The 19,609-nt window shown below is 39.4% G+C and overlaps 3 protein-coding genes across 3 annotated transcripts in view; all 3 read left to right on the top strand.

The window, feature by feature from the left end:
- znf1159 (zinc finger protein 1159) overlaps positions 1-2,197 on the top strand; it is a 40,566-nt gene extending 38,369 nt beyond the window's left edge. The window contains exon 11 of the mRNA XM_088651648.1: positions 1,360-2,197. Coding sequence (XP_088507774.1) covers positions 1,360-2,054 — 695 coding nt within the window. The 3' untranslated portion in view covers positions 2,055-2,197. The remainder of the gene's footprint in view (positions 1-1,359) is intronic.
- The window catches only part of LOC101883071 (zinc finger protein 502), a 236,288-nt gene that overhangs the window by 147,602 nt on the left and 69,077 nt on the right, over positions 1-19,609 (top strand). The window lies entirely within an intron of this gene.
- On the top strand, positions 4,255-17,908 carry znf1169 (zinc finger protein 1169). The gene is made up of 7 exons (NM_001386829.1): positions 4,255-4,606; positions 6,799-6,902; positions 9,614-10,358; positions 13,632-13,699; positions 14,545-14,551; positions 15,215-15,324; positions 16,781-17,908. The coding sequence occupies exons 1-7, from the start codon at positions 4,557-4,559 to the stop codon at positions 17,746-17,748; spliced, it is 2,052 nt and encodes a 683-aa protein (NP_001373758.1). The 5' UTR covers positions 4,255-4,556; the 3' UTR covers positions 17,749-17,908.

Raw genomic sequence — 19,609 nt, forward strand, 5'->3', positions numbered from 1 at the left:
CAAATAACCACCTGTCAGTCACTTTTTTTCCCCGCGGGACTCGAATACGCAGTGATCTGTGTCCTTATAATGGCTTTTCCCACAGCTGGTGGAGGAGACGAGAGTTCGGTTGGAGTTCACTGTAGTGCAAACATTTTCACTGTTTTCACTGTAAAATCCTCACTGCGTGCGCAGATTTAGGAGACATTTATGCAGAGTGCATCTTTGCACCTTAAAACGCTTAACGCAGCACTCAGGAACAGATAAACACTTGGTATGTAAACTTGCTGAAGTCAAAAGCCTGCAATGCTTGCCCCGCCTTTGTGCTCTTTTTATTGGCTCACTGCTCTAGAACTGAACGCGAATGATTGGTTAATATCAGCTGTCAATCACTCAGTCAGTGCCTTCTGCCTTCAGATGACTGAGATACAACTGCGAAAATGTGAAGATGAGAGAATGAAAATAACACTGACAGATTTACCTACAGTTACTAATAATGGCACATCTGATTAGTGATCATGTGCTGAATGTTAATCCACCATTTACACGTTACAAAGAGTGGATTAAAGACTTCCAGTGGCTTCAAGTCTGCTATGAAAGTAGCTAAAGCCGTTCACTGTAAAGTCTGTGGGACGGGGTTTACAGGTAACAGCGTTTGACACTGAATCTACATATGTTAAGCGTGAGAGGTGCTGTATAATCCTTCATTTAATCCTCACCATGCTGTCAGCCGTGCAAGCGGCAGCTATATGTAACATTTAACACCGCTCGAGATAAGACCGTTATTGTTATTAAGATGACATGCAAATGATAAGTTATATATCAGTATAAATGTGGGGCGGGGTGATGGATCGTGATGCCGGCTCAGCATCGTGAAGATTTTCAGCCATCTGTGATGGATGATGGCATCGTCTATCGGCACAACCCTACTAAATTAATGTTACATGAACAAAATTATTGCATGTTCTCCCTGCATTCGCGTGGGTTACCTCCGGTTTCCCCCACAGTCCAAAGACATGCGGTACAGGTGAATTGGGTAGGCTAAATTGTCCGTAGTGTATGAGTGTGTGTGGATGTTTCCCAGAGATGGGTTGCGGCTGGAAGGGCATCCGCTGCGTAAAAACTTGCTGGATACGTTGGTGGTTCATTCCGCTGTGGCGACCCCAGATTAATAAAGGGACTAAGCCGACAAGAAAATGGATGAATGAAAGAATGAACAAAATTATAAGTCTCTCATGTCTATGTATAGGCCGAAACATCTTGTTTTTAAGTGTATAAAAGCCAATGTGCGAATATATTTGACCACTTACACATCTCAAATGCGCTTATTCATGATCTTTTGACTGTACGGATAAAATATAACATTTTCTTATTTTTCAGATGTTATTGTGAAGGAGGAGAGTGAAGATGAGGAGAAACATCCTGTCAAAAGTGAAAGTGAAACTCACTCACATACAGAGCAAAGTTTTTTAATGAAAAGAACAGGCAAAAATGTGTTCACCTGCACTCAGTGTGGGAAAAGTTTCAAATGCAAACAGAACATCAAGTTTCATGTGATGATCCACACCGGAGAGAAACCACACCGATGTCATCACTGCGACAAAACCTTTTTTAGGCCTTCAGATCTGAAGAAACATCTTAGAGTTCATACGAAAGAGACGCCTTGTTCGTGTCCTTCATGTGGGAAGAGTTTTACACAGCATTCAAGCTTAAGTAAACATCAGAAGATCCACACTGGTGTCAGAGAGTTTGTGTGCTTTGAGTGTGAGAAGACTTTTATTACAGCTGGAGCTTTGAAAAAGCACCAAAGGATTCACACTGGAGCGAAACCATATGTGTGTTCACACTGCAACCAAACATTCAGACATTCAGGAAATCTGAAAATACATGAGAGGACGCACACTGGAGAGAAACCGTTCGCTTGTACTGAGTGTGGGACGAGTTTCAGACACTCATCAGCCCTTCGTCGGCACATGCTGATCCACACTGGAGAGAAAAGACACAAGTGTGATCAGTGCGGCAAAATATTTTTGAGGCCTGCACAGCTGAAGAAACATCTTAGAGTTCATACATAGCAGAAGACTCTAATGCCGAGTTCAGACTGCATGATTTTCAGAGTAGTCGTGTCACAGATGTTTTCACACTGCTTGACTATCTGGGCTAGTGTTTGTCGCTGCTTTGTTTACACTGCAAGATGGATCAGGGACTTTCACATTGCATGACTTTACTATAAGAAGAATCGCCGACAACTTCATGCAAACTATGTCTCACAGCCAAAAACACGTTGTATATCTTTTGTTATTAACTACATAATGAGACAGAAGCCTTTAATGGGGTAGAAAATGTGCATATTTGCTCACCTGGGTTTAAAGGGAATTAGCCATTTCTCCTCAATGTTGATAATAAACTGATTTCTTTCTGTATGAAACGTTAAACAGACACGGTTGCTCCTGAGTCCTGTCAAACCTCCACTAGTTTTTCCTCCATTTCGTGGGTCCAAATAAACCGAAAATGAGCGCTTTTAACTTCTCCCCCAGCCTCCCGCTGGCCTGCAGCAGGTATACACACACGCACGCGCACACACACACAAGTGATTGCCGCTCTCTCATTGGCTGTAGGCGATCGCTGATGTTATTTTCAGTTAAAACTCAATTCACACGGCATGATTTGATTCGACGACAGCTCCAGATATTCAGCACGCCTAATATCTCACAGGCATCGGCGACTCATCGGCGATTCTCTCAGATCGCGTCTTTGATCGTTCATACTGTGTGATTGTCACTCACGTGCACGAGCAGCGATTTGTCTGTGATTTCAGGCATTTGTCGGCGATTTCTCAAAACCTGTCGGTGAGCCAAAATCGGGGCTAAAATCACGCAGTCTGAACTCTGCATTAGTTATCTATTATATAGGCTTTTTTGCATCCAAGTGTTTTTATTCAGCTTCAAAATCTCAGGCGCTCTTTTAATAATGTCCATCTGGGGGCGCTTTAGCGCAGTGTATTCAGTGTCTCAAATCAAATGCTACAAATCAACCGTTAAGGTCAAAGAAACACTCCATTTGCACCGTTTTATTTGCATCACATGATGTCTAATCATGTTTTTGCATTGAATTAACATGTAAATCACTCAAACTTAATGCTTCATGTCCGTCTAGTGTGAACACAACATTAAGGTTACATCACTATAGTACATTGAAGCACTATGAGTCGACTCTTATAAATGAATCAATAGTTGTAAACACTGTCCGCTTTCAGATTTTAGCCTTAGCTCAATATTTAACTTCACTTTGAGCTGTGTTACACACTACATAAAAGGTAATTCTCAAAAACCTGTAATAGAGGCTCTTTAATCAAAACATGAACAGGGCGGGGCATAGTGAAGCCCCTCCCCCTTTAAAAAACTGCCAATAGTGTTTGTTTTTTACAGCTCTGCCAAGTGAGAGTGTTTGAGCTCAAGCGCATCAAATGAAAACCCAATGAGAAGAAGGGGGCAGGGCATGTCAGACACGAAAGCATTTGATTGGTCAGATTTGATGAGAAACTAAAGTATGGGGTGACATCAAATAAACATTGATCCATTTAGGTGGAAATGACAAACTGCATGATTTGGATGTTTATATTTACGTTTGTATCTTCAAAAACGTGAATTTTGTCAACGTTTTGGCACAAACTGGATTACCGAAATCCTTAAAACACACATACTGATACTAACATCTGATTAAACATTCACTTTACGGGACCTTTAAGTCAAACTCTTGTGAGGAGAGTCTGAACCACTCTTAGCGATACCTTATCACACAACTCTTTTAATTTGTAATACACACATTGTTTAATTAGGCTATTTTCAGGCGACATGGTGGCTCAGTGGTTGTCACTGTCACCTCACAGCAAGAAGGTTGCTGGTTCGAGCTTGGGCTGGGTCGGTTGGCATTTCTGTGTGGAGTTTGCATGTTCTCCCCGTGTTGGCGTGAATTTCCTCCGGGTGCTCCGGTTTCCCTCACAGTCCAAACACATGCACTATAGGGGAATTGATTAACTAATTTGGCCGTAGTGTATGAGTGTGTGTGTGTGTGTTTGAATGAGTGTGTGTGGGTGTTTCACAGTACTGGATTGCAGTTAAAAGGGCATCCGCTGTGTTAGACATATGCTGGATAAGTTGGCGGTTCATTTCCCTGTGGCGACCCCTGATGAATAAAAGGACTAAGCTGAAGGAAAATGAATGAATGACTATTTAATCACCCTTAAGTGTTTACAAACCTTTATGAGTTTCTTCGTTTGAACACAAAAGAAGATAATTGGATGAAAGCTGAAACCCTGTAACCATTGACTTCCATGGTAGGAAAATCAAATACTATGAAAATTAATGCTTTCAGTTGTCCTAAAAGTGTCTTTTTTTCAGGACAGAAGAAACAAACTCAAACAAGTAAAGGGACAGTAAATGAGTACATCATTATCATTTTTGGGTGAACTGCCCCTTTAAGTCAACAGTTCCTCGCAGTACTACCATTCACGTCAAATAATTCAGCACCATGGACAGCACCTCGCAACGTCGTCCGTACCGCCCCGCCTCGCCGTGATGACGTCAGCGCTGACGCGTTCACTCAGCGTCAAGTCTTCAGAGCTGAGGTGAGTCGTTGACGCTTTTTCTCGTGTTTACACAACAATAAAACACACTTTACAGTTTATTAAAGCGACAATCTGCGACTAGTTTCTGCATTGAGTTCACCTCTATCTGTGTGTCTGCTGACCAAAACAATACAGCAGGCAGAGAGCAGCTCAGTGTTTGAGTTTTCGATGTTTCTGTTATATGGCAAAGTATGATTTGTGAATGGTAATCTTTTGATATATTAACTGAAGTAGAAAACTGTAAATAAGGAGTTTTTGATGCTTTAATTGTTTGAGTGAAGTTTTTAAAAGTTTATTTTGTTTCACTGTTTCTGTGCATGAATGCTACTGCTAACAATCTGGTTGCTTAATTGGTTTAAAACGTGGTATTTAAACTAGATATTGATATAAATACTTTAAAAAAAATAAATACAATAGTTTATCCTACAAACAGTTATGAAGCTAATAATATGCCAAAACAATCTGAATTTGAATTGTGTTCACGTGAATTATCGACGATTGTAATTTAATAAATGAGCATTTTTATATACGGTTAAAAATTGTTTTGAATTTCTTAACTTGAATATTGAACATCTGAAATGTAAGACAGCTGAATTTTTCAAGGCAGTAATTTTCATTTTTTGTGTTCTGAATCGACAGACTGCAGATGTTGGGTTTGTAAAAACACAGTTTTAAATTTGCAATATGAAAAATTTCAGAACATCAAACTGAACATCCTAAAATTCAAAACCAGAAATTCATATCGTAAAATTTAGATTCAGCAGAAAGTAGATCAGGGGTGACCAACAGGGTAGAGTGGACGATGACCGAAAAGTCCAACAAAGAATCACCCGCCTCTGCTTGATTCATAGTTATAGATGAATTACAGGATGTGAATTACGAGGGTGGGGGTTTGGGGTGGTCTGGAAATAGGTAAAAATAATATATTTTTTTAATCTACATATAGCCTAATGCAAAATTAAACTCAAATACTCACTAATATTTATTTTAGCTTTAGGAATAAGGTAGGCTGCTTTCAGTTTCGGGTCACATAAAACTCATCAAGTGGCTTCTATTCATTAGCAGCGGTGTAGCAACGGGGGAGGGGTGGGGGGGTTGTGCTAATTTAAGAAATTAGGTTAACAAGAAATCTCTGAGCGAGTCATTCATAGTGAGTCACTTAATACATTTATAAATGAGCCGATTCCAATGAATCTGAACGAACAATTCAGTGGCAAAGAGAGAGATTTGGTTGCACTCATTGGACATTTTGGTTTATAATGCTGGTCACCCCTGACCTACTTTCTGCTGAATCTGCATTTTATGATATTCAATTTGATGTTCTGAATTTCTTCATCTTGAAAACTTGAAACTGTATTTTTACAAACCCAATATCTGCAGTCTTTCAATGCAGAGCACAAATAAATCTAAAGATTGAAAATACATCCTTAAAAAATTCTGCCTTGAAAATTTTATTTGTCTTACATTTCAGATGTTCATCCATTTTCTTGTCGGCTTAGTCCCTTTATTTATCCGGGGTCGCCACAGCGGAATGAACCGCCAACTTATCCAGCAGGTTTTTTACGCAGCGGATGCCCTTCCAGCCGCAACCCATCTTTGGGCAACATTCACACACACACTCATACACTACGGACAATTTAGCCTACCCAATTCACCTGTACCGCATGTCTTTTGGACTGTGGGGGAAACCGGAGCAGCCGGAGGAATCCCACGCGAACGCAGGGAGAACATGCAAACTCCACACAGAAACGCCAACTGAGCCGAGGCTCGACCCAGCGACCTTCTGCGCCACTGCCTCGCCCATTTCAGATGTTCAAGTTATGAAATTCAAAGCAATTTTTAGCGGCATTTAACAATTCTTATTTATTAAATTACAATTGTCAGTAATTCAAATGAACACAATTCAAATTCAGATTGTTTGGCATGTTATTCGCTCCATAAACACTCAGCTTAAAGTGAGCTAATCTGCTGCCTATTCTTAAATGGCTGTTTAATGAGTGTTTATAATCCGAGGCTCATCAATATTATCATCAATATGCCAGTAGTCACTGTTTCTTATTTTTATTATATCGATCTCTTCACATTTTCAAATTACCTCAATGAATTATTATTGATTTATTATATTGATATAATATTATTTAGTTCCTCAATCAGTGTAAATGAATCAGATTTCTCTGTTTATTCTTCTAAAGCTCCATCAGTGAAAGACAAAGACAGAGTTTATTGAAGGACAGTGAGAAGATGAGTGATCCAGAACCCTGCAGAATTAAACAGGAAGAGACTGAAGAACTAATAGGTTTGTGTTTATTCATTACTCTTCAATAATGAGGTTAAAGAACAGTGAGGTTAATCTTTAAGCACTTCATCAGTTTTAGCACTTTTTTTAATATTGTTTTGGCCTAAAGTTTAAAATATAATATCGTAGCTCAGTGGTTCCCAACCTTTTTTTTTTTGCCTAAGACCCCCCTTTTCCCCCGGGAAATATTGTAAGGCCCCCGTCAACATTTAATGATATTATCGCACATATAAGTTTGCAGTAATAAAAAGCCTAATCATTTGCGATCTCCAGCAGTTGATCTTCTTCCACAGCCATGCTGCATTCACCTGATTTGTTGACAAATGGGTTGCGAATTCATATCTTGGCAGTTGGTGGGTCATTCACTGGGTCTTTTCCCCTTAGTAAAGAAACTTTCCAAAGACGTCTGTTTCTTACTCATTTTGCTGCCTGTAGGTTAAATTTTGGGTGCTCAAGTGACCAAGATGTAACCCCGAGAGTTCGGTCATTTTTCAAAATAAATGACTTTTCAAAATAAAAGCTCGTTCAGACTCGGATAATAAATAAAACGGAAATAATTCATGATTTCTTGTGCAGCCTGGTACCAGTTGATCTCCGGACCGGTGGTTGAGGAATAGCATGGTTTCCGCTACATTCATTCTTCCATGGCGGGGCGCCACGCTAAAATTCATCCCGCCACGGCTACATCACAGCTTCTCATTCAAAACATTTTATTTTTTTTAATAGCGGGTGATAGTATAGCCGTTTCAATTCACTTCAGGACGCATCAATATCGCTCTGTAGGTTTATTGGAGACATTCATGAACATTTCTAGCAATTCTAATAAATGCTGGAGACATACTCGTTACATAAACGCACTAAATCGCACTTCAGCAGCGTTCATTTGAGAGCGCACAAGAAGATCTGCACGCTCTTGAAGCGGCTTATATTTGAGGGGCGTGCAAGAAGCTTTGTGCACGAGCAGAGGAAATCGGCGCGTGGAATGCAGAGGAACTCCTGCTGCATTTGCATCTGAGTCTGCTGAAACTCGGCTTCAACCGCCCCAATTCACACATATGGTCATTTCAATGTTTGAATGTTCTAAATTAACCAAACTGACTTTAACTATCATGTTTGATATCATTTGAAATGTCTCAGTGCGATTGGTACAATGGTCTCATCCTCTCAGAAATAGACATAATCAACACAATAAATATATAACTTCAGGCATCTTTTGAACCACTGTGAAGGGTGTGACTTTTCCACAGGCAGCACTAAATGCGAAAGCCTTTTGTTATACACACAGCCCTTTCCTTGAGGGAATTCTTGGATTACTTAAGGTAAGGTTTGAGAAAGGCTCAGGGTGATTCTGCCTACTCAGATCAGCCCGTAACATGGAGCTTACGCTCCACCTTATGTATAATTTGAAGTCAGGTCTGCATCTTTTCATCTTGGATTTATCTTTGATAATTTGATGTTTGTATTGATCATTTATGAATTGACTGATTGAATTGGCATAATACATTTACCTGACTAATAAATTGTAATGTTTGACCATATTTTGCTCACTCTGTAATTATTAGTTCTAGTAGATTACGCTGTATCCTTGTTTCCGCACGTCTTGCGTCAGGTCAGTAGACGGACTAAAATCCAGTTGAGATGGAGCATTGGGCACACTAATTGTGTTTTAGGGATCCGGCTGACTCTTGATATTGATTCAAGTGTACTTAGGTGGAAAGGGCGTTAACTTCCGTCTAGGTCAACAAGGTGTTGCACGACTAACCTAGATTGGGTACCCGACCTTTGTTTGAAGGTAATATTATTCTAAATTAAGTTCATATGGGAAACCATGGGCTTGGTGAAAACCAAAGTTACTATAGAGTCCAGTAGTCGGGTACATTTATAATAATGTCCTAACCTCTAATTAGAAATGATATTGTCTTAACTCAAGGGTGTACACCTAAGCGGGACTAACTAAAGTATTTTCGAACGAGCACGCTGGTAGCGGCCATCTAAAGTATTTGTCAATTTACCTCTGTTTAATATTCAAGACTGACCGGAGTGTGACCGTGAGGGACGCCTTCGGCCGGGGCGATTTCTCTGATCGACATGAGCACCCGAATGAACGGATGTAATAGTTACTAGTGAAGACAAAAGGTTCAAACATTTATCTAAATTACATATTGATATAATCTTCTTAATGTTTTATGATTGGAGTCAGATAAAACGAGGATAAATATATTAATATTCTAAACCACCTCATACTAAAATTGGAGTCAGATATGAGTTAAATTCAAGGTAAATCAATATTGTGCACTGGAAAGACCGAACAGGCATTAAACCTTCATCCACCAGTGGACAACGGCATTGGGCCAACTGGGTGGACCTTACATAGGCTATTACATAAATGCGATCTCTACCAGTAATACTGCGCTCACGGCATTTGTCATTGAAATACCGCCACAGGTAGTTGGTAGATCTGTGTAAAAAAAAAAAAAAAAAAAAAAAGGCCTGCCGCCACAGCTGGAAAACATCCTAGAGGAAACACTGAATACTGTGTTAGGGGATAAAATGAACTAAGGCAACAGGATCATTCTCCTAATTGTCCACTGCTAAGACATTTTTTAAATATGACGCGACCCCCACAAAGCTCGTGGGCCAGGACCCCCCTGTTGGGAACCGCTGTCATAGCTGACCCACCCTTTAATGTTACTCATTTACTTCATTTTCAGATGTGATGGTGAAGGAGGAAGAACTGAGTGAAGATGAGGAGAAACATCATGTCAAGAGTGAAGATGAAACTCAAATGAAGATCGAGCATAGTTTATCAACGGAAGGAACAGCCGTAAGAGATTTCACCTGCACTCAGTGTGGAAGGACTCTAGCCTCCATGTTCGATCTCAGGCATCACATGATGATCCACACTGGAGAGAAACCGTACAAGTGTTCGCACTGCGACAAGAGCTTCAATCGTTTAGGAACCCTAAAAACACACATGCTGCTCCACACCGGAGAGAAAACACACACATGTGAGCAATGCGGCAAGTCATTTTTGAGGGCTGGAGACCTGAAGAAACATCTCCGAGTTCACACAGAGAGGAAGCCTTATTCATGCTCTGAGTGCGGAAGGAGGTTTTCGATGCAGAGCAATTTAACAGCGCACCAGAAGATCCATAGTGGCGTGAGAGAGTTTGTGTGCTGTGAGTGCGAGAAGACTTTTATTACAGCGGTAGACTTGAGACGACACCAGAGGAGTCACACTGAGGAGAAACCGTACAAGTGTTTACACTGCGACAAAACGTTCAGATATTCGGGACATCTGAAAGTCCACCTGATTATCCACACTGGAGAGAGGCCGTTCATATGCACTCAGTGTGGAAATGGTTTCAAGCGATCAACGCACCTTAATCGACACATGAAGATTCACACTCCCTTTGTCTCACATGAGGATGAACACTGGAGAGAAGACACACAGATGTGATCGGTACTGCCTACCGACCTTGGTGGATTCAATGGTGCCAGCATTAAAAATCATAGGCTGTGGACAGTGTGAAACATGGATTGTGCCAAGGACTACCCAACCATTCTGGAGGATCGTGTGTGTCCTGAAGGCTGTACCGTTCAAATTAATCAGTTCGTCTTTATTTCAATATCGCTTTTACAGTTGAAAAATGTAATAACAATTACAAATTGAAACGGTGTCAGTCCAGTTTTCAGACTTCACACAGTTCAGTGTGGTTTTATATTCACTGCAGAAAGTCCAAACACTGAAGAGCAAATCCATCGATGCGCAGCTCTACAAGTCCTGAACCATGCAAGCCAGTGCCGTGTTATCAGCATAATAATGCACCAATACACACAGCAGGACGGGTGAAGGAGTTTTTTAATAAACATGGAAGTGATGTGGAACATGTCCAATGGCCTGCACAGTCACCAGATCCTAACATTATCAAGTCACTTTGAGTTGTTTTGGGGGAGCGAGTCAGGAAATGTTTTCCTCCACCGGTATAACAAAGTGACCTGAAGAAGAGTCCCTCTGGCCACTATGCAAGACTTGTATCTGTCATTTCCCTGGATGAATTGCTGCTGTATTGGCCCTACACCAGGGGTGTCCACACTCTGTCCTGGAGGGCCAGTGTCCTGTAGAGTTTAGCTCCAACCCTAATCAAACACACATGAACAAGCTAATCAAGCTTTTACTTGATATACTAGAAATTTCCTGGCAGGTGTGTTGAAGCAAGTTAGAGCTAAAGTCAGCACGACACTGGCCCTCCAGGACTGACTTTAGACACCCATGCCTTACACCAGGGGTGGCCAATCCTGTTCCTAGAGAGTCACCTTCCTGCAAATTTCAGTTGCAACCCATATCAAACACACCTGCCTGTAATTATAACGTGGTGTTCAGGTCCTAATTAATTGGTTCAGGTGTGTTTGATATGGGTAGCAACTGAAATCTGCAGGAAGGTGGTTCTCCAGGAACAGGGTTGGCCACCCATGCCCTACACCATATTAATGAATTACTGTGGTCTAAAACCAGGCCTTTAAGTTTCATTGTTCAACCCCTGTTTATCATTACGGAGAAATCATTAATGGCAGCCTTAAATTCCTAAAGTTGACCCTTAGGTATTTGTTCTTGCAACCTAAGTTTTACCACGGGTTCCCTTTTTTAGCTTAATGCATGGGTCTTAAACTTCGATAATTAAAAAAAAACCTTGCAATTTGGTGAAATAAGTGTTCCAAATTTCTGCTCTTTACCCCTCCATAAAAAAATGTTTAGTCCGATGAGGACTAATGATCTATGTTTTTTTTTTTCAGGGGCCCTAAATCCTCTAGTTATGAGGCCAACACTGGACGACATAGTTAATTTACTCGCCTGTCCAGTGTTTGAACTATACCTTGGCCTTTGGAGAAGCCCACTTTGGGGGTCGCTTTAATCTTGAGAGTCCCTTGCCACAATGATGTAGGGCAGGGATGTCCTACACTGGTCCTGGAGGGCCAGTGTCGTGCTGACTTTAGCTCCATCTTGCTTCAACATACCTGCCAGGAAGTTTCTAGTATAGCTGGTTCAGGTGTGTTTGATTAGGTTGGAGCTAAACTCTCCAGGACACCGGCCCTCCAGGACTGAGTTTGGACACCCCTGATGTAGGCTATAAAACACACAGGATCGCTGTCCTTAAGCAGCAATGTATAAGCACAAAAAATCTGTAAATATAAAACGAATATTTATATAATTGTAACTAACATTACAATGTAGGCTAAATGAACTTTATCGCTAAAAAGTGCTTGTTTACCCATCAATAACTTTCTTTGAGCTTTAAATATCTTTTGAGAGATTTATTTTTATAAACAACAACAGCCTACCTGCAGTGCTTCTGAGAGGAATACATCCATATAAAATCAACAAACATGAATAGGTTTCACTTAACAACAAAATAAAAAACCTTGTCAGGTAGCCTATCATTTTACCATTCGTTCTTTAAGTTCAAGATGATGATATTAAGGACAGCATTTGGTTTTGTTATTTTACATAGGCCTATAAAATGGGATCTCACTTTTCACTCTGGTAAAACGTAATTGGAAAATGAGAGAAACACCATTGAAAGGGGTTCAGTTCGGTCAAGTTTACAGCAATGCCATGGTGCTTAAAAAGAACGTTATTAGCCTACTGTATGAAACAAAAAGAAGTACAATGTCACATCATTTGTTTCGGTAAACGAATAAGCAGTAGCCCCTTTCACACAGTGATACCGGTAAATATCTGGAAAATTTCCGGAACGACTTTACCGGTATATTCAAAAAAGCGCTGTTTACAGAGGCAAGGACGTTACGGAAATTTTCCGGAAAAGAGCATTCACACATCCATTCCAAAATACCGGTACATTCTGACATCATTCACCACAAATGAGCTTTAAACGGCTGCGCTTGTGTTTGTAAACATTTGACTAAATTACAAACTCTGTGGATGATCAATATTGTGAACAACTTTCGCAGGATCACTTTCGCATGTCGAGATGTTCATAATATGTGCGTGTGCAGGCGCTCACAGGCTGTTTCACAGGCACACGCAAAGCTTGAAGGTAAACAAACAACGGCTTATCATAAGCATCTCATCGATGATTATTTACACAGTTGGCATTAAGAAGAACATATAAACGTGATCTGACTAACTTCTAGCAGCTAAATGTGTCTGGAAAAATATTCAAAGGTTTTATTCTCACAAACCGCGCGGACGTGAATGCGTCTGACTGTTGTGATTGGCTAAAGCAGACGTCTCACGTCAGCACGTTCTAGACGTGCACGCGCTTATTACGGCAATCTTCCTTCTGCATTCACACAGCGCAGCATTCCGGCAAATTACCGGTAATGTTACAACTTTTCTTTCCGGAAAATAGCCAGAATGAATTTACCGGTATTTTCAAAAAGGACCTGTTCACACATACAACCTTTCCGGAAAATTGCCGCCAATTTTCCGGAAAGGTCTGTATGTGTGAAAGGGGCTAGTGTCTCAACCTACATTTGAAAGTGTCTGGCTGTGACTGTTTGACTCCTCAGTGCCCCCACATCTTGATGCTCATTACAAAAATAGCATGTGTAGTTATCTTTTTTAAATATAAGCTGTGAATCGCCGTCATGCATGAATGATATTTTTGCACTTTTACACATAATAATCCATGACCACATTACACAATACTGAAACCGCACATCAAAATAACACATTGTCAATATTTTTGTTATAGTTTCACAAATCAGGTTTTCAGGGAAGCCCATGTCTAATTTAGGGGAGCATGTAGTTGTAGTTCGCACCCTGCGCCTGTCGGGTATTCCCGAAGCATTTAGTGTATATGTTGTTTATATAGTTAGGGTGATATTAAGACTAAATGTTAATCATTCATAATTATGCACATATTTTTTTCAGAAAAAGCAGCTAATGACATTTTAATAAAAGGCTAATAATAACAACACAAAATTAGTCGCGATGATAATTTGTATCGATGACTTGTGAGCAAAATGGTTGTATACTTAATAATATTAAAAATAACGTGGAAAAAGTACATTAAATGCAAGAAAATCTAGTCTACTCAGACACGCAAACACAATCAGTTTGTGTGTAAAACTCTTAACCAGGTTTAGGATGAAGAAACATCACCTTAAGTTTTGACAGCAGCTTCATTGTGGGATTCAGATCAGCTTATAGATGGAGTTCCTCACCAAACAACCCTATATGAAGCTTTTATTAATGTAGTCGTCTGTCATTTTGCCTCTTGATACAATTCAATCTTGTTAATATTTTGCTTAAAACAAATTGGTAATTAGATTGTTCAACAATGTTTAATGAGCTTCGAGCTGTTATTAAATGTTTTCATTACATATTTTGTTTAAAAGAGTTGTCTTCTGATTGAAGTTACCTCAGGAAACATGTTTATACTGTCAGCGATAACGTGGGACTGTTGCATTGGCTTTTTTTAATTTGTTGAGTGTACTTTAAGCGTTTAAAGTGCCTAATAAACAGTATTTTTCACCTCACGCATGATTACGATGGCCTTTGTTTACGTTAGCAATTGTTTTGACAGCTAATTTGGCGCGTTGTTGATGATCCGCCGTTGCGGCCGCCTCGGCGTGGTGACGTCATCACTGACGCGTTCACTCAGCGTCGAGTCTTAAGAGCTGAGGTGAGTCGTTTTCGCTTTTTCTCGTGTTTACACAACAATAAAACACACTTTACAGTTTATTAAAGCGACATTCTGCGACTAGTTTCTGCATTGAGTTCACCTCTATCTGTGTGTCTGCTGACCAAAACAATACAGCAGGCAGAGAGGAGCTCTGAGAGGAAACATGAGCTCAGTGTTTGGGTTTTTCCACATTTGTGTCAGCAATATCACAATTTATGGTCTGTGAATGTAATAATGGGGATCTACCGCGGTAGATAAAGATTAAAAATATATGTATTATTTATTTACATATGATTTTCTAGTTTATGTTCAGTGATGTGCTTCTGCTAACAATCTAATTACTTTATTGGTATGAATTCCTACTTCATAAAACTTGTTATGAATGCAATAATCTTTTTAATTATTAATTACAATAGTATTCATTTCATCATTGTAGCACTCATTATAAAATGAGCTGATTTGCTGCTGATCCTGAATGGCTGTAAATGACCATTTACTACCTGTGGCTCATTAATATTCAGATCTACATTAAATAAGTTTTGTTGGTGTTCGCTGTATTGAGCAAGTAACATATACACACATTGTGTCACCTGCAATAATATGCTTATATTGTTTCATCAATCAGTGTAAATGAATCAGATTTCTCTTTTTCTTCTCCTGAAGCTCTGCCGCCATCATTAAAAGACAGAGACAGAGTTTATTGAAGGACAGTGAGAAGATGAGTGATCCAGAACCCTGCAGAATTAAACAGGAAGAGACTGAAGCACAGATAGGTTTGTGTTTATTCATTACTCTTCAATAATGAGGTTGAAGATCAGTAACGTTGCAGGGATGCAGACTGAAACACGAATAACAGCATCATTACAATATTAAAAATATAAAATGTGTACATTTTGCATTATAATTACCACTAATATTTTAATGTTGAAACTTTAATCATTTGTTTTTAAAAAGTTTTAGAATTTGTTAATATTTTTTATTTTATATTTCTAGATGTATGTTCAAAACATTTGCTCTGAAGTTCTATAATGAGAAGTAAACTCCATTTACTATAATGGAGTAAATTTCTGTGTATATACCTCAAAATGTAATGAACAAATGGTCCTTTACATGTGGTCAATATACAGTCAAGCGTGAAATTATTCATACCCCTGGCAAATTCTGAATTAAAGTTAAAATTTGTATGCAACCACATAACTGATGATGATTCGCATGTGTGTGTAGGGGTGGGACAACCACATAACTGATGATAATTGGCATGTGTGTGTAGGGGTGGGACAACCACATAACTGATGATGATTGGCATGTGTGTGTAGGGGTGGGACAACCACATAACTGATGATGATTGGCATATGTGTGTAGGGGTGGGACAACCACATAACTGATGATGATTGGCGTGTGTGTGTATGTAGAGGCGGGACAGACACATAATTGATGATGATTAGTGTGTGTGTGTGTGTGTGTGTAGGGGCAGGACAACCACATAACTAATGTTGATTGTCGTGTGTAGGGGTAAGACAACCACATAACTAATGATGATTGTTGTGTGTGTGTGTGTTTAGGGGCAGGATAACCACATAAATGATGATGATTGGCGTGTGTGTATGTATTGAGGCAGGACAACCACATAACTAATGATGATTGTCGTGTGTGTAGGGGTAAGACAACCACATAACTAATGATGATTGTTGTGTGTGTGTGTTTAGGGGCAGGATAACCACATAACTGATGATGATTGGCGTGTGTGTATGTATTGAGGCAGGACAACCACATAACTAATGATGATTGTCGTGTGTGTAGGGGTAAGACAACCACATAACTAATGATGATTGTTGTGTGTGTGTGTGTAGGGGCAGGATAACCACATAACTGATAATGATTGGCGTGTGTGTATGTATTGAGGCAGGACAACCACATAACAAATGACGTACAGAACATGTCTCGAACATGCATTGACCAAATGAGATGATAGTACTTTTAGGTCAAACTAATAAAAAAAAAAGTGTATAACTTGTAATTAGAAATCTTATATTAAACACACATGATTTAAATGTGTTATGTCTATAAAGGGGCAAAAGAAATTGAGTCTATAAAAGCAAATGTGCAAACATATTTGACCGTTTAAACACAAATGCTCTTATTCATGATCATTTCTCTGTATGGTTTAAACAGTCCAGAGCTGCATATGCTGTAAGAAACCAGCCTCTTAAAATGTAACTTACTTTTCAGATGTAATAGTGAACGAGGAGAGTGAAGAACTGAGTGAAGATGAGGACAAACATCATGTCAAAAGTGAAAGTGAAACTTACACAAAGAGAGAAAAAGGTTTTAACTGCACTCAGTGTGGAAAGTGTTTAACCAACAAACACACACTCAAGTTTCACATGATGATCCACACTGGAGAGAAACCATTCAAGTGTTCACACTGCGACAAGAGCTTCATTTGTTCAGGATATCTGAAAACACACGAGAAGACCCACACTGGAGAGAGACCACACAAGTGTGATCAATGCGGCAAAACATTTTCGATTTCTTCAGAGCTGAGGAAACATCTTAGAGTTCATACAAACGAGAGGCCTTATTCATGCTCTGAGTGTGGGAAGAGTTTCGCACGACAGTCAAGCCTAAGACAACATCGGAAGATCCACACTGGTGTCAGAGAGTTTGTGTGCTTTGAGTGCGAGATGACTTTTATTACAGCTGGAAATCTGAAACGACACCTGAGGACTCACACTAAAGAGAAACCTAACAAGTGTTCACACTGCGACAGGAGATTCAGTCAGTTGCAATCACTGAAAATACATGAGAGGATTCACACTGGAGAGAAACCGTTCGTATGTTTTGAGTGTGGGAAGGGTTTTTCACATCAGTCTCATTTTAAAGCGCATCAGCATATCCACACCGGTGTGAGAGAGTTTGTGTGCGTTGAGTGTGGGAAGGGTTTTATTACAGCCGCAGACTTAAAACAACACCAGTGGTTTCACACTGGAGAGAAACCTTACAAGTGTTCACACTGCGACAAGACGTTCAGTCTTTTACAAATCCTGAAAACACATGAGAGGATTCACACTGGAGAGAAACCGTACGCATGTACTCAGTGTGGGAAGAGTTTCAGACAATCATCACACCTTAAAAAGCACATGAAGATCCACACAATGGAGAACACAAATGTGATCAGAGCGGTAAAACATTTTTAAGGCCTTCAAATTTGAAGAAACATCTAATGTTAGAGAAAGTTTATAATGGTGCATTTGTTAGAATTTAATTGATGATTGCCACGCATCTTTTATATATACACTTCATACTTCCGACAATTAGATTATTTTCAATGTAAATAAATTCTATATATTTTTGTAATTCCAGTAACTTATCAATTCATTTAAACTATTATTATTTATAATACCTGTAAACGTATTCTGTTTAGTTTAATTAAATTGTCATTTGGGTAGTAGACCCTTTTCACATCACCTGGTTTCTCTGCAACGCAAGTCGTCAAAGTTGGGAAACTTTGAGCGCAGTGAATAGGAGAATACAACAAATCGTTTTTTACAGTCCTATTTGCTAAATTAATGACCGAAAAACTCCAGGATGGTGTTACCAAGACTTTCAGAAAAAGAAAAACGATAGTGTGAGACTGATAGTGGTAGCCAGAAGAGAGAATAACGTCAAATTTACTGTCCTGTCCCATAGACGCTGTATTAGAAATGCCTCCTACAAGTGGTAATTCGTTTTTCGTCTCGTAATTCGTTTTTTTTTTTTTGTAGTTTGAAGCAAAGATGATATAATACATTCATAAATGTATATAAATGCTCATACGTTTTTCAAAATCAAAATATTAAAAACTTACGGATTTAAGATGCTAATGACCCTTATGCCTAGTTCAGACTGCGTGATTTTAGCCCCGATTTTGGCTCGCCGACAAAGCGGGAGGCTGGGGGAGAAGTTAAAAACACTCTTTTTTGTTTATTTGGACCCACGAAATGGAGGAAAAACTAGTGGAGGTTTGACAGGACTCAGGAGCAACCGTGTCTGTTTGACGTTTCATACAGAAAGAAATTAGTTTATTATCAACATTGAGGAGAAATGGCTAATTCCCTTTAAACCCAGGTGAGCAAATATGCACATTTTCTACCCCATTAAAGGCTTCTGTCTCATTATGTAGTTAAGAACAAAAGATATACAACGTGTTTTTTGCTGTGAGACGTAGTTTGGACGAAGTTGTCGGCGATTCTTCTTATAGGAAAGTCATGCAATGTGAATGTCCCTGTCGCCGATCCATCTTGCAGTGTAAACAAAGCAGCAACGAAACGCCAGCCCAGATAGTCAAGCAGTGTGAAAACATCTGTGACACGACTACTTTAAAAATCATGCAGTCTGAACTCGGCATTAAATGCGTCATAAGTCTTGTAAAAAGGCTTCGTTAGATTTCCATATTTTCGATTACATATTTTACATATTAATATATAATATTGGCTTATTGTTTAAGCTAACAGTGTGTGGGTGTTTGTTTGTTTGTATATGTGCTCTTCACTTTCCGATCAACCCCTACTGTTCGTCACTTACCAGCTACTGTCTATTAGGTCTGTGCAATTGTCAAAAATTCTGTTTCGATTTTGGCTTCCAACGATTATGAAAAACCATTAATCGAGATAAACGATTAGTCCATCATATACCGCCCCCTTTTCAGTTGTGCACATTTGTTGCTCTGCAAAGCTCAGTTCCACCTGAAAACGACTAAAAGCATGTACTGGAATGTAATGTCTGCAGCACGGGATGCGCATCATTCATTGAAGTGCTTTTGAATTAATCATGTTTTTAAAAGTGTGAAGTGTGCGCGCTCAGCCTCAGAGACGAGCAGAGCACACACATCTGCAGTCATCTTAATGTGAGCGCTTTAATAATCGAATACATGGAAATTTGTGTCAAAACAAATTTTTTTTAAAGAAATATCAATTAAAAAGTTATGATTTTTCCCATAATTGAGCAGCCCTACTGTCTATAAACTCAATATACTCTTCAAATACTTGTTATTTTTGGCTATAGATTACTTTTCACTGT

This window comes from Danio rerio, chromosome 22 (genome assembly GCF_052040795.2).
Source record: "Danio rerio strain M-AB ecotype USA chromosome 22, GRCz13ab, whole genome shotgun sequence".
In the NCBI taxonomy this organism is placed as follows: Eukaryota; Metazoa; Chordata; class Actinopteri; order Cypriniformes; family Danionidae; genus Danio; species Danio rerio.